This window comes from Solea solea, chromosome 3, assembly GCF_958295425.1.
Source record: "Solea solea chromosome 3, fSolSol10.1, whole genome shotgun sequence".
Lineage (NCBI taxonomy): Eukaryota > Metazoa > Chordata > Actinopteri > Pleuronectiformes > Soleidae > Solea > Solea solea.
The window spans coordinates 26898077-26922621 of NC_081136.1; the positions used below are offsets into that span (position 1 = coordinate 26898077).

The 24545-nt window shown below is 40.7% G+C and overlaps 1 protein-coding gene across 1 annotated transcript in view; it reads right to left on the reverse strand.

Annotated features, from left to right (window-relative positions):
* Window positions 1-20550, reverse strand: part of camk1da (calcium/calmodulin-dependent protein kinase 1Da) — a 51198-nt gene extending 30648 nt beyond the window's left edge. The window contains exon 1 of the mRNA XM_058624051.1: window positions 20209-20550. Coding sequence (XP_058480034.1) covers window positions 20209-20306 — 98 coding nt within the window. The 5' untranslated portion in view covers window positions 20307-20550. The remainder of the gene's footprint in view (window positions 1-20208) is intronic.
* Between the last annotated feature and the right edge of the window lie 3995 nt (window positions 20551-24545).

The window sequence follows — 24545 nt, forward strand, 5'->3', positions numbered from 1 at the left end:
GTTTGAAAAACACTAATGTACTGTATCTGAGAAGATGTGCAGCTTTTGCAATTTGCAACACCAATTACTTTGTAGATACGCACATACATACACACACAGAGCAGATAGGCTGATAATGACAGAGCATGGACAAGGACAAATGCACAGACCGCCACACTAACGTCAGCATGGCACATAACACGCTCTGCCCATTATTTTCATGTGCTCTGAATACAAAGCAACTGTATGTCATTATTGTCGGGGCCAATGAAAAGATAGACCAGTTGATGGAAACACACACACACACACACACACACACACACACACTAAGATAGCTGGGGAAAAAAACACAGCACAGAGAAATGGAAAGTGTTGATACACAGCCAATTTGGAGGAAAGAAAGACTTTGATTAAGGCAGAGACAGAGAAAAAGAGAGAGAGATTGGATGCAGGAAGGTGTTGTAGTTCGACCTCAGCCTGACTCAGTGAACCAGGAGGAAGAGGACAAAAGCATGAGTCAGGGTCAGAAATGAGCAGGAGCTCGGGGCAAAATGCCCTTGAAATATCTGAAATTGCCTTTGAAATTTGTAAGCTTTATTGCAGTACTTGTACAAAACTTGCCATTTATGGTCAAACTGTCCATTTATCACATGTTTTGTAATTTGACTAACAATGTTAATGAAAGCCTAGGTTAGACCTGGTATTAGGTTTGACTTAAGATAGTCATTTCCGTTTATGCAGAAGTTATTGATCCACTGCTGCCTCCATCAGTAAGTTCAACTGAGTATTAAGTAAATATGATGTTAAAAATCCTTCCTTAAACCATATTTTCTCTTGCCTTTATTTCCAACCATAGAGAGATCAGAGGGAATAAGGGACAGGGATTCAACATGATCTGTTGTAAGGTCTCAAACCCCCCCAGGTGAAAAACTGCTGATGTGAATCACTATGGTGACAGGAGGCAAGGCATGATGGGCAAAAGTTTTATCACAGCTGCTGTGTGCACGCAATGGAGGATAAACGCAGGACAGACAAAATATAAACACTGTTGCCTATGTGTCTCATACACACACGCACACACACACACGCGCACACACACACACACTTCAGAGCATGACAAATCTCCATATGTATAAAACATAAAACACTTAAATGAGGAAATGAGAGTTAAGTGCCTCTTTCCTTGTGTGTCTTTCTTCCATTTATGAGCATGAACACACTATATGCCTTTGTTACAAAGTGTGTGGGTTTAAATAGCACTGTTGCCACGGCAGCAATTAAGTGCCAATTATAGTCCGTATTCTCTCTGTGACTCCGACAGGAGAAGATGATGAGGAAGTGAAGGAGAGAGAGGAATAGCACCGAAAGAAAATGCCTGTACAGTTCTCTTAGCAATTAAGACTAAACGTAGATATGTTAACTAGAATTGATGTAAAATCTTGGGAAATCCAACCCAGGTTCCATATGGGTGTGAAAAATGGGCTTCACTCCACCATCAATAGCACAACAGATGGAACATGCATGCAGAGCTTTGCAGGACAAAATTAAACATTAACATGAGGCAGTCTATGCAGGGTGAGATTGCCTCAGGTCACTATACGCTGACAATCTACAGTCAAAATTGATAAATGACTGAATGTAGGCATTCTAAAATCTCACAGTCAATGTGTCCAACTTCCAGACAAAAACAGACTGTTTTTTGGACTTGGACTGTGAGGTATCCTATTCACAGGTGTCTATTTTCCATTTAAAAAGGTGCAGTTTCTCAGTTTCGTAGCAAAAAACAACTCCTTAATTCCTGTTTTACTTTTTCCTCAACATTTTCAGCCTCTTGTCAAACCAAAAATCTGTGCTTTTAGCATACCATCTTACTCTGCTACCCCAGGGGAAGGGTAAACACAAAAACAAAATATGTACTGCACCAAACCAAACGATTCAACTCGATGGAAACACGGCTTAATATACCCCTTCCTATACTGTACATTTGGTTAGCACGGTTGGTTGTAATTAAAAGTTAATACTAAAATAAAGAATTGCTGTGCCATATTCCTGGCACTCACAGTCATATGCCTCACCAAATATTACTTGGACCACAGCTCTCAGGGTTTAACATCCACCAGAAATGACAGTTTTGAGATCAGGCCTGGTTGAACCAACAGATGGTGGAATAATTTTGGAAGACTGTCAGGCCCAGCATGCTTATTTGGGAGTTAGGAGTAATTTTTGTGCTCTCATCTGAATGTAAAATGATGTTCATTTAGAAAGATAGCTTTTAAAAATGGAGGAAAATAGCTTTTTGTCATATGAGTCTACAGCCACACCAGCAGGAAGCTATGTTTACAGTGACATGCTTTTAGCTTCATGCATAATGTTCATAATGTCAATGTCTGTCACGTTAATTTTCAGCATGAATAGCTTTTTAAAAAGTCAAATTTGACCATGTTAGACTGCAAACATTTCAAAACGATAAACAAAACATAAAGCTCCTTACATATGTGGATTGGATCCAAAGGTGTATGAGTTCTTTCTTGCTGCTAAAAGTCAAACATAACCTCCTTATATAAGAAATATCTGACAGGGCTGTCACTTTTTATCCGCATGTTCAAAGTTGAACCTCAAAATCTTGTTCAAGTTGAAATAGACAGCCTAGAAGTGCATCATACCATGTGAATTACTGAGTAATTACTTACTCATGACAGTGGTTTTCTGTTATTTAGCCATGAAAATGGAAGACACATACAAAGTAAATAGTCCTCCACGCAGACAAATCCAACGTGTTAAAGCATTTCAGGTTTTACACTGTAGATAATATACAAATCTGCAGACTCAGCAGTTAGCTTAGCTGTTAGCCCCATCTGATTGAGGCAGTGGAGGCGGCATCACAGATGGGAGGAGTGTTCAACCTCAACTAACAATAATAACAAATAATGTTGTCACATATTCATTCCACCTTGATTTTTAGACCTAACAGAGTGTTGTCAGTGGACACCGGGGGGTTTTAATGTATTGTTTTTGCTCTGTGTGTGTATGTGTGTGTGCGTTTGTGCATATGCGAGACAGGCGATGATTCCGGTCTGCATTGTGTCCGCATAAGAGAGACACACGTGCACACACTGAGGTATGGATTTACCATGGCAACAACCCTGACCATAAGTGAGAAGTCAGGAGGCTTCCCCTGTGTTTACATTAATCACCATAGCAACAGCTTCGGTCTGTGTGTGAGGAAATAAATGAACTGTGGGTAATACAATGCTGTGTGCGAGAGCCAGAAGCTGCATGCGCGTGTGTATGTGTGTGGACTCTATTTTCCAAAAATCAAGTTTGAATGAATATTCTGTGACATGCTATTCAGACATTCCCCACGCCCTGCCTGCACACACAATCGATGTGTCCAAAACAATGTTGATCACTCGTTGCGCTGCCCATCTGTGATGCCTCTACTGCCGCTTCACTTGAGTGGAACTAGCGTTCCTTACCGTCTCATCTACGGTGCAGAATGATATAATAATAATAATAATAATAATTCAACAAGCTGCTTCTAAGACTCTTTGGTGTCGTGAATGTCTGCTCAGTAGGACGGTTTAGTTTGCACATGTCCTCCACTTTCACAGCAAAACCTTCAGTTCATACATTAATGCCGGTTCTGCCAACAACATAACATCACTGTCTTATCTAAGGCCAATGCACATAATGCGTCCTCTCTTACTTCAGAGGTATAATGGGGTTTAAGGCTGCTAAGGATCTTTTTTATTTTTTTTATGTGTTCATTTTGAAGGATCCAGTTTGAACTGATATAAGAATTTCGAATAAAAAGCGACAGCCCTTGTTTGGACAACAACATCTGCAAGTGCACATGAATTGATATAGATCAAACTGAGGGAGTGCAGTGGTTGTGTCGAGACTGAAACCGCAAACCCACCGAAGAGGAGAATAAAAGGCAAACAAGATAAATGATGACAGACAACCTGCAGGCAGCATCACTGTGCTCACAGGAGCAATTAAGGTGCGAGTGACTGAGATCCAGCACAACAGAGTCACTGCAGAGAACTAATTCACTCAGACTTCTCTCATTAATGTCAGGATGTGCTACAGTGCGTAAACAACAATGTGGATTCTTTATACCGTCATACCTGACTGTGCCACAACAACTACCTTTGCAAACTCACTTTTATTCATATTATATATATCAAAAGTTGCTCTCCAAACCTTAATGAGAGGAAGGTTAACCTATTTACCCTATTATATCTTTCATTCAAATTTTCTACAGAAAACACTTTTTTTATTAAATTTGGGAGTGAAATCCCTTTGTGTCTTTTCCCACTGTAAACAAATAACAGACATTAGTGTGTGTTAGTGGGTTTTGCAATGAGTGGAAAATGGGCTTAAGAAGATTAATTCTGTTTGCATTTGGCTTCTACACAGAGGCAACACTTCAACAAATGCATGACAGGTTAATGAGTGGACTGTAATGCATGAGGGGGTCTGATAGCTTGTCATTAATCTAGACTGATGCTTTCAGTTTTACCTGAAATGTTTCCATGTTCAGACTAAGCAGAAACATGAACTTGTGCACAAATGTTAGCAAGTAGCAGGTAGATGTGTTTATTTAAACAAATCTTGTTATTTAACCTAAGTGTTCAGACAGAGGGCACTTCAAACTACAATCTTTGTGAGACCATGTCAAGTAAGTTAGGACCCTTACCTGAGATAACTATAAAATAAAATGTTGAATTACAGCTCGATATTTGGCAATATTGTTATGTCTCTGAGGAGATGCAATGGTAAAGAATGGCCTTAGATTCAACCTAAGCATCCCTTTAACACAAAGCAACAGAGACAGAAAGCTGTTTTGATGAGAGAGCTGCAGGTGACTCAGCACTTTGTCTCCTGTGACCTTGGAGAGTCTTCTCTCCACTTGCACGCACACTCTCCCATTCTGTACAGTATGGCTGCAAAAAAAACACACACATACACACATACACATACTGACATCAGAGCTCCACAGATTTGCTGTCAATATTATCCAGCCAGGCAGAGAAAAGAAGAGAGACAGAGATAGATAGTGAAAAAGAGAGAGAGAGAGAGGAATGGGAGGATGAAGGGTTGAGGAGGTGGGGGAGCTGAGAGAGGGTAAAGTAAGACAGCATCTCCTCACTCTTCCTTTTTCAGTGACTAGAAAAAAAACACACCATGACCTAATATGTTGAAAAACACCCTCGAGCGAACACCTGGTTTGAAGGTGAATAAATGGCTTAGTCACAAGGTGAGAGGAAATACTCACAGTCAGAGAGAGGAGGTCACATGAGTCATTTTCAGACATGAACTCAAAATGAAATGAAATATCTGGAGAATTTGGTTGTGACATTCTCCATTAACATGATGAACACAGCCGGTGACTTTGATGTGTTCACACAGCAGGATGTCTGAATCTTTCAGGTGAAGGAATACTGGAATACTCACACGCTCACGGTGAATTATCCAGAGCTTTTCCTTCTGTATTCTCATACAAGCTGACTCAGACATTATTCAGAAATTTAGCTAGGAACGCCGGCAGGAGCCTCACAGCAAAATGGTTCCTAGTTCGGGTCCCAAACTGGGCCTTTCTGTGTGGAGTTTGCATGTTCTCCCTGTGTGTGAGTGGGTTTTTCTACGGTTCTTCGGTTTCCTCCCACATGAAACATGCAGAGGTTAATTGGATAGTCTAAATTGACTGGAGGTGTGAGTGTGTGAATGAATGGTTGTTTGTCTCTATGTCATGACCCTGTGATGGACTGGCGACCTGTTCAGGGTGTGACCCCGCATGCAAGGGCAGGACGCAATCAACACCCTCCGATAACTATGTTAGCCAATACATAACGTATTTCTAGAGCTGCAACTAATAATTGTTTTCATAATCCATTAATCTGACGATTATTTTCTCGATTCATCGCTTGGTCCATAAAATATCAGAAAACGTTGTAGATCTGTGTTTGTCAAACCTGGAAATGATGAGGTTCTCAATTGTCTGGTTTTGTCCACAAACCAAAATGATTAACTTTTAAGGATTTCTTTGTTATCCAGAGCAAAGAAATAAAGAAAATACTCACATTTAAGAAGCTTAGGCAATCGCAAATCTTGGTTTAATCATGAAAAAAGCTTTGAACCAATTAATCGATTATTACAATAGTTGTTGATTCATTGAGTAATCGATTAATAATCGATGAATGGTTTCAGCTCCATGTATTTCTACAACTTCAAAATACAAAACAAACAGGTTTAGAATTTACAAACTCTGCTCTGGAAGCTAAAATCACTCTTGCATAAATTGACTGGCATCAACTCATTCATAATTCAGGATGACAGACTAATAGGTCGACTGCAAGGCTCACTACTAATCAGCCATATTGTTACAGGTATACATCACAGCCACTATAATGTTGCTGTATGAGTTAAAGAGTGGTGTTAAGTTGTCACAGCTTAATCTTTGAAGCTGTTCAGATTCTACTGAAAATCATCATCAAGTCTTAAACTGTAAATGAAAATTGTGCATGTGGACAAAAACGTGTTTTCTGAGGCCACCACAACCTTGATGTTTGGCAACCAAAATCCAAACTGTTCCATTGAATCAAAATTTTAAAAGATATTGTTGGTCATCTCTGTCTTGCACAGTGACCTTAATTGCCAATAAATACAATGTATTGCATGTATAATGATCTTTGACCACCTAAATTGAATCAGGTCATTCTGGAGTCAAGGGAAATGTTAATATCAAATTATTTGCAAATGGCTTCAGATATAACGTTCACAAGGAAAAAGGTTAAAGAACATCTTGACCTTAGACCCGGGGTTTTCCAGCCCCCAGATTGGACACTGGTACTTTGGAAGCATGTCTACTTCATTGTGTTTTGTAATATTTTTTCCCCCTTGAAAATGTCTCCTTTTTATTGAATCTTTTTTTTTTATTATTATGTATTAAAAATATATCAAAACAAGTCTCTGCAGCAGATTAAACATGAATAACCTGCTGTGCCTGTCACACACACACTGTGCCACACTATGATCATCATGTCTCCGGAAAATAGGCTACAGGGCTCACATTAATTGCAAGTAAATAATTGATTATGTGTGTGTTTTGTACAGTGGCTAAGGCTGATTTACTCTATTGCTATGTTTTATACTGTATATCTTAACAGAGCTCTGTAGCGTCCCCTCTCTGACACCAGTCCATCAGGTACATGACAACTACTGGCCACTCCTAAAAAAAAACTTGGAAACCCCTGCTTTTGACCACCAAAACCATCCAAATGACTTTTTATGCCATATTTGAAAGGATTTCCTGGAAGACGTTATTGAGATATTGCATTTACAAGAATAGGGCTTATAGATGGATAGATGGACAGACAGTCAGACAACACAACAACATGATACCTGTGGCCATGGCTATTGCCGCCACAGAGGTTTGACAACACAACACACAAAGCTGTAAACATGCAAGTGTCTCTGATTGATATTTACATAAAAAAACAGTTCATGGAAAATTGCTGCACTGCTGATTTCTGAGAAATGAACACTTAGCTCTAGGAAAGCCATCTATTTGAAGGATTACAGTGTAATATTAATTATGCAAAAATTATTCTGTGTTATAGAAGAGAAGAATAGAATAGAACTTTGTTGTCCACCAAGGTGGAAATTGGTCTTTGGCTCACCAACATAAAATCATAAAATAGAGGAAGTAGAGTAAATAGAGGAAGTCATAAAAACAACACACAGATAAAATAAGATAAGAGATAGTCATAAAAACAAGAGATACAAATAAGAGGCAATAGTAAAAGAAAAAAAAAATACATTACATGCTTGAGCTTAACTTTCATTTAGTCAGGCAGGTAAAGTAAGGTTGTTTACCTTGACAGGTTTCTACCATCAACTGTCGACAAGGTGTCAGACAGCAGGGGGCATAGTCCCCGAAGGCTACAGATAGCTGAAACATGTCATGGTAAACAACCTTACTTTACCTGACAAAAGAAATTCAAGCTAAATTATATATAACGAAGAAGACATTATGAACCTATGTGGACGATTACAAAAAAGTGCCTCTTTACTGCAGCTCTGGATTAAAAGCTTGGCGGTCACTTTGTAATGTGCTTTATTTTGAGCTTCAGATGTTTAAGTTAAGACAGCTTCACCAGAACAAGGCACCATATATATGACACGATGAGAAATTAAATATCACATCTTATCACCAGTGGATTTATCTGTTTGCTTTAGAGATTTGGGATAAAACTGCCTCTATTATATTGGTCATATCAGTGTAAACAAACATAATCCAAATAGTTAAACCTAATTGTTTTGTAGCCACGTTTACAGTCTAGAGTTTCCATTACCAACACAAATGCATGCTGGGACTCGTTTTTCCTTTTGATGACACAATTTTCTCAGCCGCTCTATTGTATCTCTTTCAGATTCTAACCATAAACATATACACCGATTGTACTGCCATCACAACCACACAGAGTCACATGCGGAAAAACTGGTGTTACAACGTAACAGCTATTCAGTCCAATTTATCTTGGCTTTGTTCAAGGGATTACGCCGCAACATCCCAAAAACAAGCATAGCAAAGGAATGATGTCAGCAGTAGCAGAAGGTTGGGCTTGAGGTTACGGAGAGTGACAAGGACCCACCTGCAGCTAACAACACTCCCTTATTAAGACTAACTGTGGATTATACTGTATTTATGTGATGGAGAGAATCACATTTCCTCAAGAAAAAATGTATTCATTCATTTTAGGTCCAGGTGTGTCGAATGTGTAAAGCCTTTAAAGTCAGATTATGTAGGAATTAATTTGATACTAATCCCCGACACCTCCCTCCCCTTTCCCACTCCCTCAGAGGTGGTTGATAACTTTCTTCCCAGGCTCCTCATGCTCATTATTTAATTTCTGTATACTTTGCCTCCCCCTAAATGTACAGTGTTCTCTTTTCTCTCAACATGTGCTGCAGGTGTGGTGCCTGACCAGAAGAGGTGACTCACAGAAGCAGGAAAAAAAATAGCTTATTTTGAAATGATAATTAGGTTTGGGTCTGGTTCTGTCACAATAGCAGGGCTATTTCATTTACAAGTCTGCACATAGGCAGCCCTGGAAGGACCATCTGCTACTGCCCTGTTCCCAGCCAGGTCATTTGCACTGTAACCAGGGCAAACAAGCAGTGAGTTTGCAACATGTACCCATGTTTGGGAAACTCAGTGCAGCCTATGATAACTGTGTGGCAGTTATCTTAACAGTATCAATTACACATTTGTACAATATGAAACAAACCTACAAAAGTGACAACCCTAACCTCAAATGTTTGAGTGTTATCTTAATGTTGTGAACTTTAGTCAGCAGTGTCTGATATGTGTTTTGTGTTGCGTTCTGCTGAAGGACGACCTGAGTGTAAATGGGCCAAGCTGAGCCAGATAAACAGCCAAAAGGCACATGGACACACTGATATACGTACAGTAGTGGGACTCAGTAAAAGTAGGTCTGCGATAATACAGAAAAGCCTCCAAGGTGCACATGAGTGTGTGTGTCACTCTTGTGAAGTGTAAGTGCTAGCGTGTGTGCGTGTGTGGACAGTTTGCCCTAATTTACCTGTCCATAAGACACAATGTTTGCTGGCCAGCAGCACAAACTCTGTATCACTGCTTCCATTAATGGCAGCCATCATTCACAATCTGATGGGCAACAGCTCACTGTTACCACGGCAACCTGATGTATGAGTGCCAAATATTATTTGGGTACATGTTGTAACACTACCCCGAATCAAAGCCACCTCATTACTAAAGAATTAAGACACGGAAAACATTATTATGGGGAACTCAAGGTTTAGAGGAGAGGCGGATGAGTTATAGGAGTTTGAAGCTTTCTATGGGGGATAAAGAGCCGAGTGTATGCTCATTCAATCACTGTAACATAACACTGTTGTCTCATCTATAGAAGAACACACATTTTGAGTGAGAAGGAACTGTTTTTCTACATGAATTACATGACTGCCTATTCTTTCATTCAGCAGGACATAAGCTTCGTCTCGGTTCAGGGGCTGCCTCCTCTCGAGGGTCCTTTTTAAGGCTGAGTGCTTCACACTGCCACAACTCGGCTGTCCCGTTTCACACGCTGCCCGACAAATATGTCCTTGCAGCAACGAAGAAACAGGTGCATCATTATTGGCCTATCCCAGTAATTCATTGTATGCCATTGAGGAGTGTTTTGAAGGAGGAGATAATGGCTGCCAAGAACGACAACATGTCAAAAACCACACTATTAAATATTAGTACCAGACAAACAAATGGCTGTAAAAACCACTACATACAATTAACAATCTGTACCACGTCCAAAGTTTTTATCTGTGCTTGGCATCATCAGACTGGTTTGTTATTGCACAATACTGTATATACAAGCACAACGACAGCTGATGTCAGACCTGAAAGAATTTGGCAACTATTTACTGTATATGAAAACCTCAATCTGTGCCACACGATGGATTCCTTACAGCTGAAAATACAGAATGTTCTGTGTGCTATTGAGAAAGGAACCTGATCATTTTGTATTATCTCGTTTTCTATAATCTTTAATGACAGGCAGACAGACACATTGGTTTCTGGAGCTTAATCATATTTTGGCTCTGTACGCACGGTGATCAATACGAAGATGATGATGCATCTAATAAGACACAGTCACACACACAACCAGACATGTTGCTACAGGACAACAGTCGGAATGTCATCTACCAGGGAGGCTTCAGTGATATCAGGGTCCTGGGAAAATAACTAAGCTCTGTTAATGCTGCTATTACCGATGTTGACCCTTGGCTAAATTTTTGTCCATTGCTGCGGAGAACTAGCATTCTCCTCAGATTTGTGGAGTTCCGGATCCTAGTTAGATAAACCCCATGTCACTGAGCCAACTATCTAGAGCATCTAGAGCAATTTCACGCATACTTTCACATACAGTTGTGCTCATAACTTAATATACCCTGGCAAAAAGTCAGTGAGTTTCTGGGCTGCTGACAGACTCCTGCATGTTGCTGCATGGATTATGAAAGGAATTATATAAACATATATCCAAGGAATTGAGAATACCAATCAGCAGTGTTCAAACCCTACTTAAGTGGAAAATTAGGGATTCTGTTGAAACCAAGCCATGGTCAGGTAGTCCAAAAAAAATTTCAGCCACAATTGCAAGGAAAATTGTTCGGGATACAAAGAAGCCCCCCACAAATAACTTACGCTGACATACAGGACTCTTTGAAAGAAAGTATTGTGCAATAAGGAGGCAGTTGGAAGAAAGTCGCCAGAGGAAAGCCATTACTATGCCAATGCCACAAAGCAGCCCGCTTACAATACGCCAAACGGAGATGGAAAAGCACATTATTCGTACTGTGAAAAAAGGAGGTGTTTCGCTACACTTGGTTAAAATTGATGGCAAAATGAATGCAGCATGTTATCAGAAAATACTGGAGGAATATTTGCACTCATCAGCCCAGAAGGTGCGTATGGGACATACTTGGATGTTCCAACATGGACAATGATCCAAAACACAAGGCCAAGTCGACCTGTCATTGGCTCCTGCAGAAAAAAGAGAAGGTTCTGGAGTGTCCATGTCAGTCTCCTGGCCTCAATTTTGGGGAGATGTCAAACGTGCAGTTCATGCAAGACAGCCCAAGAATTTAGAGGAACCAGAGGGTTTTTGCCAAGCAGAATGGGCGGCGTTACCATCTGAGAAACAGTGTTCAATAACGTACATTAATAAAGAAAACATTTGGGAACACAAATAGAGCATAACACACATACCAAGTGAAAAGCAAAAACATGGGAAATACACAGCACAACTCACGCAGAGCCGAATGTCAAGGGTAAAAATGTGTTTTTAAGGCAGACTTAAAAACAGAAAGTGATTAGGCCTGCTTACTGTGAAGTGACAAACCATTTCACAATTTGGGAGCTGCTACCATGAAGGCCCGATCACCCCTGAGCTTCAGCCTTTTTTTTTTGGATGAAAGCCTGGATGGAAGCCTGGCTAATATTGACTGCTTTACAGTGAGGTCAAAGGGAAACCAAATTGTTATTCGGCACTAAATCCTTGAGCTGAACCACTAAATCTCACTCTCTGCTGTCACAACAGAAGAGGAGTGGAAAGAAAGGGAGACTCAGATCTGTGGTTCCCTGCAGCAGACAAAGCCTCTTAGAGAACAGAGAGGAAAGATGGATAGACCCAAGCGGAGACAATCTAACATGTGACTCATTTTGGATTCTGATCAGAGCCCCACATCCTCTCCAAGGTGAGCCTTTCGCAGTGCCACAGCACACCATTCATTAATTTTTACTAGGATGAAAATCATTATTATGAAGATATGATCTCCATCTTAACTACAGCTGCATTCTGAAGGAAATCTACAGCAGAATGCACAAAGCAGGAAGAGAGGGATGGTCTGTCAGTGCAAAATCTTCACAAGTGTCTGGTAATGGCAGATGGTGCTATAGGGCTCCTAAGGCCATAGGCTGATATGTGCTTCTGCAAACCCCTCCCCCCTCATCGCAATCCTTCATTTCTCAATTCTCCATTATCTTTTCCTCCTCCCTCCTCCCTCCTCCTCCTCAGCTTGGGCATTTTGTCATATACTGCATTGCCACTGTCGGAAGCAGCAGAGCCTTGAGGGAATAATATGCTAAGCTGCTTTCTGCCACTTTGCGCAAAAAAACTGTCAGCAGTCTGTCACAGCCATAGGAGCTAGAAGTTATATTCAGGAAAAAATGAAAATTTATGTTCACCTGTTCAGTGGATCTCTTTTCCATTTACAGACAGAATGATATATAACTTCATGATGCGTTGTGATAAAAAGCACTAAACGAAAATCATTCATATTCTACATGAGTGATTTGAAAATGCCAAAGAGAGAGTCTGACTCTTTCCAGTCATTTCAGAAACTCGTTAGCTCGTTTGTTATATTTATGTTAGCTGTGATATGATAAAACAATTTGACTGTTTCTTACCAAAATTGAAGGTCAAGTGATTTCACTGCGTCTTAGAGCCCTTTTAATCACAATTTTAAAGAAAATATTTTAGTTAGAATCATGTGAAATTTGAAATAATTTTCATCATCATCCCATTCCCAGTGTCGACTATGTGTGATTTATAGTTTAAAATGAAAGTTAAATTGCGCCAAAGCCGCTCTATCAGGGGCGTTGATCGGTGTTTTAGTTTTCCTAAAAGTTTGCAAGTGTCAGGAAGCTTAAGGTAAAACTACAAAACAATGCAATCTCATCACACAATGCAGATGTGTGGTCATTCGAGGATGTGATGGGCTTCTAGGCTGTACATTTTAAAATTCGAGCGTCCCAGTTCGAACTGAAGAACCGCATTTCAGATAGAAACTGACAGACCTACAGCGCAGTCTCAGAGCATCTCTCTGAGGACAAGCACCACAGACTGCTGACTCAATTGGAATTGACCCAGGACACAGGTCTGCTTTGTCTCAGCAATATTATAATGCCCTAACAATGAAATCTGACCACAGGCCAAGCAGTCATTCTTCTCCCGTGCCTACCTCGGAGAGCAGAAGAATTCAACTCCTTTTTTATTCCCAAAATGCACAGTGCTTCTTTCAAGGCAAGGAGAGAAACCAAAGGAAAAATATTGAGCTTTCTATGGCTGAAATGGATTTTTAGAAATCAGGGCAGCCGATGGCCCAATAACTGAGGCCAATTTTCTTTTGGCCCATTATATTGAGCCTATTTTTCTTTTTTACTCCAGTTGATAAAATATAGCAGTTTCAATGGTCGGTATACAGTACTATTTTATATATACTACATATTAAATGCATGAAACATGTTTCTGTGAACAAAATAAGTCATTTTAATAATTGGACTATAAATAAATAATAATTGGCCAATGCCAATTATAAAAAAAGTACAAATAGGTCAGATTAACCTGCCAAACCAATGAATCACTCAACCTCTAATTTAATGACACTGGTCTCAAATCTAATGAGCAATTTGACAACCAAAAACACTGCTAATTTTGAAGTTTATTTCAAAGGTGTAATGTATAAAATTTAGTATTAGCCGTCAGTGAGCATCAAAACTCAAAAAACATGGAGATAGAGTTTGACCCTGCCAATCAGGTGTTTGTACACTTGTAAAATGTTCAGGTTTTTTTTCAAATCAATTCTCTGTGTTGAGAGAAAAGCTGTAATAAACTTACATAGGCACAAACTATCAACTTGTCCTCTGTTGACTTCGTGTTAGTGCTCAATATCCTGCAGGAAAACATCTCACAACAACGGCTCATGCTGCTGCAGTTCCTCTGACCCACTGCACCATGTCGTCCTTGATCACTTCCAATACAGTCACCCACCGACCGCTAAATTCATCATAGCAAACAGTCAACAAACAGAGATTCCCAGCAGGAACAGCAGATGTTGTTGTCAAGGACCCTTCAGGATTGTGCAACAGGACTGAAACCAAATCCTCCCGGAGAAACAAACTGTAGCATTACCAACACACAAAGTCTCTTGTTTCCACAGCTGCTGCGCAATACCTGCTTTTTTATTGTGTCTTCCTGCAAGGTTCATGTACCCTCTCTGTGTCTGTTGATGTTATAACGGAGAAGAAAGGAAATTAACTTTTGCAGGTGTGTGCACATTCACCTGTAATATCTCAGGTTACCTGGGAACAGCATCTCATCTTGATTCATAACAACAAAAAAAAGAGTCACACTGGTTTATGAGGGCACGATGCCCCAGGTAAAAATGGAAAGACTGAAGTGTTTTTTTGATGCATAATGTCAAGTGCCAGAAATATTTTTTAAGAGCAAAACAGAAAAAAGAAGACAGCATGGTGCAAATGCTGTAATAAATGTCTCTAAAGGATACAAGAAAAAAGCTTATAAATGTCAAATGTTAAAACTCCAATTTAGGACTAATATGAGAACCGTTTCTCCTGATACCTTTTCCTACACGTGGCTATATTTACATACATGAACAGTGACACACAACACTGTGTGCAGTGCACACAGCTGTCAGACAGACTCCATGTGTGCCACAACATGAACAACACACTTTCAGCAGGAGGCCATTATAAGCTGGATGTGGTCACACGACAGGCTTAAAATAGAGCGTTGATCCTATAATTGACTGAAGTATATGATCATTAATACACAGAGGTCTGCACACACATGTATCTGATGGTGCCCCGGCCCCTCCATACACACACATTAATGGATATAGTAATGAGGAAAGGCCTGACAGCCCACAATTGCAAGTGTGTGTGTGTGTCTGTCTGATTATGACTGTGGCTACTGAAATGGATGGTTGAAACATGTACCTAGAGTCCATACATGCAGGCTCACTTAAGGCTTGGAGCAAATTTGGGGTGGTAACAACAGTAGCAGTGCTTTGGCAACAGAAGTCACACACTCCGTGGCGTGCACAGGGTGGTCTAATGGACAAAGTGCCATCTTCAGTCACAAAACACACTCTAAAGTAACCTCTAGAGTGGTAAAAACACGAGGAATGTGGCGTCTAAAGCAAAATATAAACAAAAACAGTAGTGAACAGTAGGTGCCCTTTCAATTTCCACCCCTGCCCCTCCAAATGCCGGCATCAAATGCCACACACTGGTTACAGTGGCATCCTCAGTTCAACAGAATCAAGCAACAACAAATGCAACAGCAGCAACAGATCACAGCTCATCATGCTGACATAAAAACTGAGGACAAAGTGGCAGAAAAAACACAAGCGAGCAGATGGAAAGATGAACAGAGCATAAGTATTTGGACAAACTCTACGTGTTCACAATTCACTCCAATGTGGAAGAACGTGTTCAGTTGAAACACACATTCAGCTACACACACACACACCATTTGGGCAGCTTACACAAAGCCTTATCCCCAACTTAACCATAACCTGTTAATGCCTAATCATAATTATCCAAAACACAATTCACATCTTACTATGAATTCAAACTTGAGCCTAAGAAATTAGGTTCTGCCTCATTAGGACAACTGGTCCTGACATGCCGAGTCCTCCTACCATCCATGGATTTAAAAATATTAAATTATTTAAGCTGACAGAGTGTAAACACACACCAGCCTGGATTTAACCATGTTTTTGGTGTCACTGTTGTCTTATTCCTTTGTTTTCGGCTTCTTTTATCAATTTTTCACACACATGTTAGTGCAGCACTTACAGTGAGGACACTCACGGGCATAATGCATTCTTTAGCCCCTTACCCTGTTTTACCCTGACCCAATTATCACCTAAATATAAAGTTTTTACCCTCAAGCTTTTAGGGGTGAGGGTTTAATGTGAGGAGCAGCCAAAATATGTCCTAATGTCCTAATTTTTCCAAAATGTCTTAACTTCCTAAGGTTTCTAGGTTTTTGGTCCTCACAAAGATACCCATACAAGAACACACACACACAGAGTAAAACACGATCTACAGTCTGTGAAGTTAACGTTGTCAAACAGCAAGCAACTATCTTTTGTTCTACTTATAAATTGCTATTTATACTGGGGGAGAAAAGACAAGAAACTTTAAAACCTGCATCCACAGTCAAAAACTGGATGGAGTTCAACACGGGGACACACACACAGGGCGATGAATGACGTAAAGAGGGAGATATAAAGGGAGACATATAAAGACAGAGGGAGGGGGAGTGGGAGGGGGAGCTTTGCAGTCCCAGAAACAGTGGAAAGAACAGTGCCAGCAGCAGGGAAGTAGAACATCAATTAAGGGCAGCATGCCCTAGATGGCACAGTGACTTTCCCACAATGCATTTCCATCATCGCCACCACTTTACGATCTACTCAGTCACAAATCATACGCCTTGTCTTTCTATAGACTTGCATCCTCTAAAAATCTAACATGGAGCACATCCAAATTGAATATATACTGTGCTGAGTCAGTCTACCCTGCTGCTGTATACACACAAACGCCCCCTCCGTCAGGTCTCATAGTATTGCTTGACAGAGCCAGAGGAAGGATGCGGCATACAAAAAAATGTTGTGCAAATGTTATGCACTGCATCTTTTTCAATTTTCAAGATGATCATTTTGTCCATGAATGTCCTGAAAGACCTTGCTATATCAGACAACCTCATCTGGGTTAGCTGTAATTCCCACTGTGTGCACTAGTGGTTGTCTGCACGCACGCACGCAAAGAACACAATCCTGTTGGTATTGAATTATTGAATAGTGATCAATACGGACACACACCAGGGGAGGGTAATAAGACACCGAACAGAGCCCCACAGACATGTCTGCACAGTCAGACACACATGCTAAATACACACACACGGACACCTCTTAGCATGAGTTAAGATGTGAGATTAAACATGCTGTGGGGACAGAAAATGTCACACAATGAAGAAGAGTAGTCACACACTTTATGCACACACACACACACGCAGGGCAGTGGTGGCAAGGTTGACCTAGTGTGAGGACACAAAACATGTTGTGCCAGTGTCAGATGCATGACATCATATCCTCTCAGCACAGACTGCACTTTGGCCTTTTCACACCAGATTTTAATGTTCTCAAGGTAATAATATTTCTAAAATCTGTATCCAGTCAGCGACGGAAGGTTTACATCTCAGTAAACATAATGTTTCTGATGATGTGGCATTAATATATTGGAAGTGTTTGGAAGTTAACTGCACCGAAACTGTCGGCGTGAGATATCCTTAAATCTGTCCTGAAGCGGTGAAGTGGTTAAGTTTAAGCTCCTCATCCATGCAAGCTCTCCTCTCGTCTTCAGTGTCAGCTGTATCCTTATCCCTTTTCTTTTATTCTGTAAAATTACTGAGCACCAGCTCAGAAGCAGAATAGATAATATTTTTTCTGGCCTTATAATTTATTCACTTCATCGCATCACGCTTTATGCGAAATGTGAGGGTACATCGAAATTAACCTCAAAAACACTCGCAATTTTGTGTCGCTTATTCGCATCGCCATTGATGTGCAAAGGCCAGTAATCACCAGTTTTCTCACAGCAGCATTGTGCTGTAGGTAAAGGTGACATGTCCTGTTATTATTGACCGATTTTCATTGTCTGATAATAGTATAATAAAAAAGACCTTCGACTGCCTCTATGCTGCTGGTTTTACTTCTATTCATTGCTTGATTAACATGGATGAACCTCTCACACAAGAATCCCATTTTTACATGCTAATCACACACCACTCCTTCATCCCTCACACCCTTTCCTCTGATGCATCAAGTTCAAAGATCCGTCAGCAGCTCTGGTTAATGTGTGGCTGCAACATGGCTGAGTCGGATCATTGGTTTTTCAAACCCCGCCAGCTAGATGTCCATCAGTCACAAAACGTGACTGAACTTCCTGTCATTCCGTGGAAGTTTTCCTAATCCCTGCATAGCTAATCCCAATCCACATCTGCCCCCGTAACCCTCCAGGCTGCTGCCAACCAGATTCCACACACATAGCAGGGAAACAGACAGAAGATGACAGTGGGCAGACTGTCAGAGTATTGGGGGGCGTTGTTGAATACTAATCATAGCATTGGAGATCAAAACAAACACAGAATGGTCACTATGAATCTACGTATTTCTGTAAATAAATACAAAAGATATTATCACTGAACAATAACAGCGTGCGATTCAGTCATGCAGCCTTGGGTAAAGCCTGTCCAACACAAGAGGGTTTAACGTGGGAGACCACAGACACAACAAACTTTGTAACAGATTTTCAATGTTTTAATCCTGAGAAAGCACAGACTAGACGATCCAGTCAAGACGCAGGACCACACACTTGGTGTTTAATCAAATTATTTCAAGGAGGATATTCTAGGGATTTGGGATCTCACAGAAACCTGCGTGATTTAACGCAACTTTAGGATGTAAACAGACATGAAGGCACACTGTCTCTGTCTCTGTTCGGTTGTGGTACGTCTTGCAGGACATGTTGAACAAGCAATCATACTGTTGCCATAAATCCACAAGTCTGTCCTCTTTCTGTAATTATGTTTAATACTAATACTAATCATTTGAAATCAGGAAGACTCTCATATGTTCAATGACGGTAAAATCGTGTCTGTTAACCTCTCACACTACAGGATAATTTGTTCACTAAAATTCAAGTGTAAATGGTGGTAATTGTTCCGTAAAAGTAAAGAAAAACTGACAGATGACGGATAATTGGTTAAAATAAGTTTTCACACTTAGAAATGATAATGAAACCTACGACATAATAATAGATAAGCACTGCTTCTACCAAACAGGAATGCATAGCTGACATACAGTAGTAAGATAACAATTTAACAGTTAAAATGCCCAAATAGATAACATTTTCAGCAAACACAATGTAACAGGAATTAAAAATAGTTAGTTAATGCTTAAAGTGAAGAAATTATAAAGTTGTCTTGTTAGCTGAAGCTTATGGTAATAGTTAGCACAGTTAGCCTAAGTTTAAAGAAAATAATAATACATTTGAACAGTTAGCCTAAGTCTAAAGACATTGAGAGCAAATTGTGACAGTTAGCATGTGTTTAAAGAAAGAAAGAATACATTTGAACAGTTAGCCTAAGTTTAAAGAAATAAATAACACATTTGAACAGTTAGGATAAGTTAAACGAAACGGAGAGCACATTTTAATCGTAAGCTAAAGCTGAAAGTAATGGAAATGTTTTTGCCAAAGCAAAAGATAGTGAGTACTGATTAAAATAAGTAATTAAGTAAATTTTATTTTAATGGATAGGCAGGGAAACATTTAAATAAGTTGACGAATAACAGTGTTTTTATAAAGTCACCATTGACTGCCATGTGGAACTTTAAGGGGCTGTCATTTTTTTCTCAGAACAATAAACCCAGGGAAAAAGTGAACACTGCACAGTACACTATATAAGAATAGCCTATTATTACACTGATGCCATGGCATCAACATGCAGTGGCACCAGTGTAATAATAACATGATGCCATAGCGTTGGTGTCATAATAATAGAGACATTTGCCAGTGATGTGATTAAGCCTCCACCCACCGCCTACAGTGACAATCTAGAGGAAAAACCTGTGTAAAAACACAAAGGGTTTCAAAGGGTTCTTTTCTGCATCACTGTGTTTCCGTCGGAAAAACCCCGTAACATTGCCAACAAGTGCAGTGAGGTCACTGTAAACTCACTACAGAGACCGAATCATGTCAGTGGGAATATCACGGGAACATCATCACAGGTGAGCGGAGTCAAAGCCGCGTGTACTCACGTGCCAAGGAGTTCTTTCAAATCAAAAATCTTCTTGATGTCGTCGACTTGTTTTTTCCACGTCTCTCCTCTGCCGGTGTCTCCGTTCTCCCGAGCCATGGCGCTGCTTTACCGGCCCGAGTGTGACTGACACTGGGCTACGGGAGGAGGAGGAGAAGGGAAGTGGCGGCGGGGGAGAAAAAAAAAATCAAATAAAGACAACAGGGTGTTTAAGAGAAGAGGATGGATCGGAGCCGTGTGTGATACAGAGAGAGAGCGTGGACAGTCTCCGCGGTGTCTGTGTGTGTGTTTCTGCTGCAGGACCATGTGAGTCTTCCTGCAGGTTACTCTCTCTCTCTCTCTCTCTCTCGCGCGCGCTCTCTCTCTCTTTCTCGCCTGGACATCAACAGCTGTCAAACCTCGACGGGATATCTACACCTCCGGTAAGGACTTTCACAATAAAAGCCTAATTTAAAACAGACTGAAAACATAGACTAATAAAGACCCCAAGACCTACCTAAGAATACTTTACTCCAGTGTGTAGAATCTACATGGTTGGTCTATCAGAAAAAGAGAGAGAGCAAGAAATATTAAACTTAAAGTCATAGTTGTAGTATAGTTTCTTTTGTGTGGTTATATGAAAGCCTGAGATGTGGCTTTGCTCTCACTAGCTGCCAGCTGCGACAAACAAAAAAACGAAAGGCTCAAAAGAGTATATTTCTGTAAGTACTGTATCTCACCATTTTAACAGCCTTTTTAACTGCTCACTCTCTCGTGCCAAATTCCACACATTTCAGCTTGATCAGCTGGTCTACTGCTGCCATGTTTGGTAGGTTTGTCACTATGGTAAGTTTCAAAGATGGATTTAAAACAGCAACTGCACACAATAACATATATGACATTAGTGATGGAGGCAGCAGTGAATCAACAACTACAGTCAGTTTTCCTTGTGTCCGCTGTACCAGTGTGTCAGGTTAGATAACAATGTATCATTACATGAACTATGCCTTTAACCCCAGAATTTACAAAAAGAGTGCAGCAGACCTTCGACCAGCCAACAATTACTTAATTATGTTGTGCTTTTACTTTGAAAACAATATCCCATAACTTCCGGCGCTACACTGGTACAATTTGCCTGACTTGATCCCAGACCTGCTGCCACCTGCGCCGGTGTTAACGACATTAACTGCGAATTATCGGAGTTTCCACTTCACCACCAACAATGTAATGTGTTACGATCTTCAGATATCCTCCTCTGTTCTTCCTGAGCCTCCCCGAAACATAAAATGTGTCATTATTTATAAAAACAGAGGGTTACTGTGACCGTGAGTGCTGTCCGACACAGAGACGGAGGTGAAGTGTGCACGGGTGTCTGGGTCGGGACGTGTCAGCGGTGAATTCGCAATGCGCAAAGTTGACGACAACAACCAACCCACTTCCGTCAATATTTGGAATCCCCTCGGGAAAAATGGCGTCTGAGTGGATCAGCTGTGACCCGACACAGCTGCACGTTTACCCGAGTTTTACTCGCCCACATAACACCTGGATTACAACAGAGGGACCATGATCCCAGGACACTGACAGCTGCAGGGAGATGAAGTCAGCTCTGGCCTGTCTCTGCCCACAACAAACACACGCACGCTGTATTAGTTGTGGGTGATACAGTAGGGGAGACACATGCAGGAGGGAGGGGGGAGGTAGAGAGGGGGCCAGTGTGTTTCAGCCTCAGCTGCTCATGAGTATTCTGCCTGCAAACTACTGCAGCTCTTCCTTCTCAGCAGCAGCAGCCAAGGAAACTCCCCTCCTCCCGCCATTCCCCCACTTTAGCCAAACACAACCTCATCCCTTTTACTCTGAGTCAGCAAATCTGACCCCTGATGAAAGACGATTGGCCCACTGCAGTGAAGGATGGAGAGGAGGTTAGGGAGGGTTTAAAAAGGGGGAGAAGGTCAGGGAGGACAGGACAGCAGCTTTAAAGGTGGAATATGCAACGCGAGGCATAACAAGTTGTAGAATGTGCATCTAGAGGCAGTAGCATCTCAGCTGAGGACAGGAAGAGGCTGATTTAAAAAGCCAACTCTGTCCTTAGATGCCCCCTTGAACCAGTGTAGGTGATGGGAGAGAGGAGAATGACTGCCAAACTATCATCTCTGATGGTCAATCTCTCCCACCCCCTACAGGACACAATCACAGCATTGGACAGCTCCCCTAGTAACAGACTGAAACATTCTCAATGTCTGAAGCGTTATCGCAGGTCGTTCAACAAGCACTGCTCTCAGTAGACCACAAATAACAGGCTACTCATCCCACATGCAATATAACACACTCTACATACACAATATATCATGTTCAACCCTTGTTTATACTGTAAATATCAAGCCCATACTGTACTTATTCTGGAAACTGTCTTTAATGTACATTCTATTTGTAGTGTATTGTTAATACATGTTTATTATTTATTATCTTTATCTTTACTGTCTTTGCTGCTCTGACAATGTAAATGTCCCCACTTATCTTATCTAGAAAGCACTCAGAGAGCACAAACCTCTGCTGAGGCCACTCACTTTCTCACAGTGTCACTACTACACAAGGTTAAAGCTGCAGTCTGCATCGTGATGTTATTATTCTGCCCTTGTTTCGTGAAAATGCTGCAACCTTTATCTGAAAATGGTCTCTGACGTTTTTTCAGTCATACACAAATAAACCACAGAGTTTAGGATGTCCAGATAAGTATGTTGTGATATGCCAAGTTCTCAACTTCCATTTCAATGCAACATTAGAGACAGAAAGTAACAAGCCTCTGGAAAGTGACTGGTCGTGGTATTCTGTGCCCTTATATTTGATTTATTTTCACCACAGTGTGTTTACATGCATGTTAAAAGTCCGATTATAGTCAGACTAAGACATAAGACACATATAAAGTGCAGCGCTGTTGCAGGAAATCATATGTTGGCGGCGTCTTCCTTCGGGCAACACAGCAACCACAAGAGCCACCCTCCATCTCATTTGTGTCACGATTAACACGATGTACAGCGGGTACGAAACATACACAACCTCAGCACGATCCGTCTCACTGTTAGCCGTTGGTTTTTCTGTGACGTAAAGGTCAACAGGAAAATGATCAATATGCACTAGCATATAGCGAGATACAGCGTCACCTACGGAGGCGGAGTCAGACATACATGGCCAATAAATCGATTTTCTCCTCCGCATGTATACTTGGCAAGTTGACCGATTGCCTATTTTAGTCGGACTATTAAACTGTGCATGTGAACGAGTGTTTGATTCTTTCCTTCTTTTTTCACTGTAGCTTCTCCTAGGATTGAGTGAATCAAATTTATAATGATTTATGTCAAAGATGCATACTCTGCTCATCGTTTTTACATTTGACTATTTTCTATGTATTTTAAATGTGACTATGCAGCACTGTGACCATGTTTTTAAAAGGTGCTTTATCAGTAAAATTGTAAAAGTGCTTATCCCATGCACTTGTTAGTAACTTGAGGCACACATGATGTTACATGTTTGTTTTCATTGGCTGGAGTGGGCATGATAGCTTACTGGTATTGGGAAAAATGTGTTTAATAAAGTAGATGGCTCACAGGGACACTCAGGCAGAGTCATTGTTAGTAATTGTTTGTAATATCCATGGTTTTTCTACAAATGCTAGTGTCTGCTTCAACAACAGGCCAATTACAGAACTTCCTCTGGTAACATTTCCCCTGGCAGTAAGAAATTATGTTCCTGCTTGATTATACCTCAGTGGAAGGAAGAGAAGAAAATATGATCTAAATTAAAATTCTCCGATGAACACACTTGAGCTAAAAGTCGAACATTTCTCAACTTATGCCGCACACGTCAGGAGCAAAGCAAGTCAACTGGACCCACAATGCAGTTCGGTAACAGAATTTCCATTTTTTAACCCTGCAGCCAGGCTCCTATTGCACAACACCAGCTGTCAATCACACTGGTGTCCACTCACATGTCCCACAACTGATTGACTATTTCCCTCCTTACAATCTTGACATCATGTTCTGTTGACGATGAGCTGAAACAAGTGAGCGCAACCATCAACATCAGCCCCTGGTGGCTATTTAATATATTCCTGCTTCCTAGCTAGCTTCAACCAGCAAGATTTACACCACTTTTTATATATACACCGTATACAGTATGTGATTATATTCAGATTATACTTTTTTTCACTAAGTATAAGAGATACATTTGGAAAAACCCCACAAAAACACCTCTCAATGACAGCCAATTGACCCTCTGACCACAACACTGGTCTGATTTGAACGTTTGTCTTTCAAAACACACAAACTCTGTAGTACCGACATCAGAAGTGAAACTTGTTTGTCA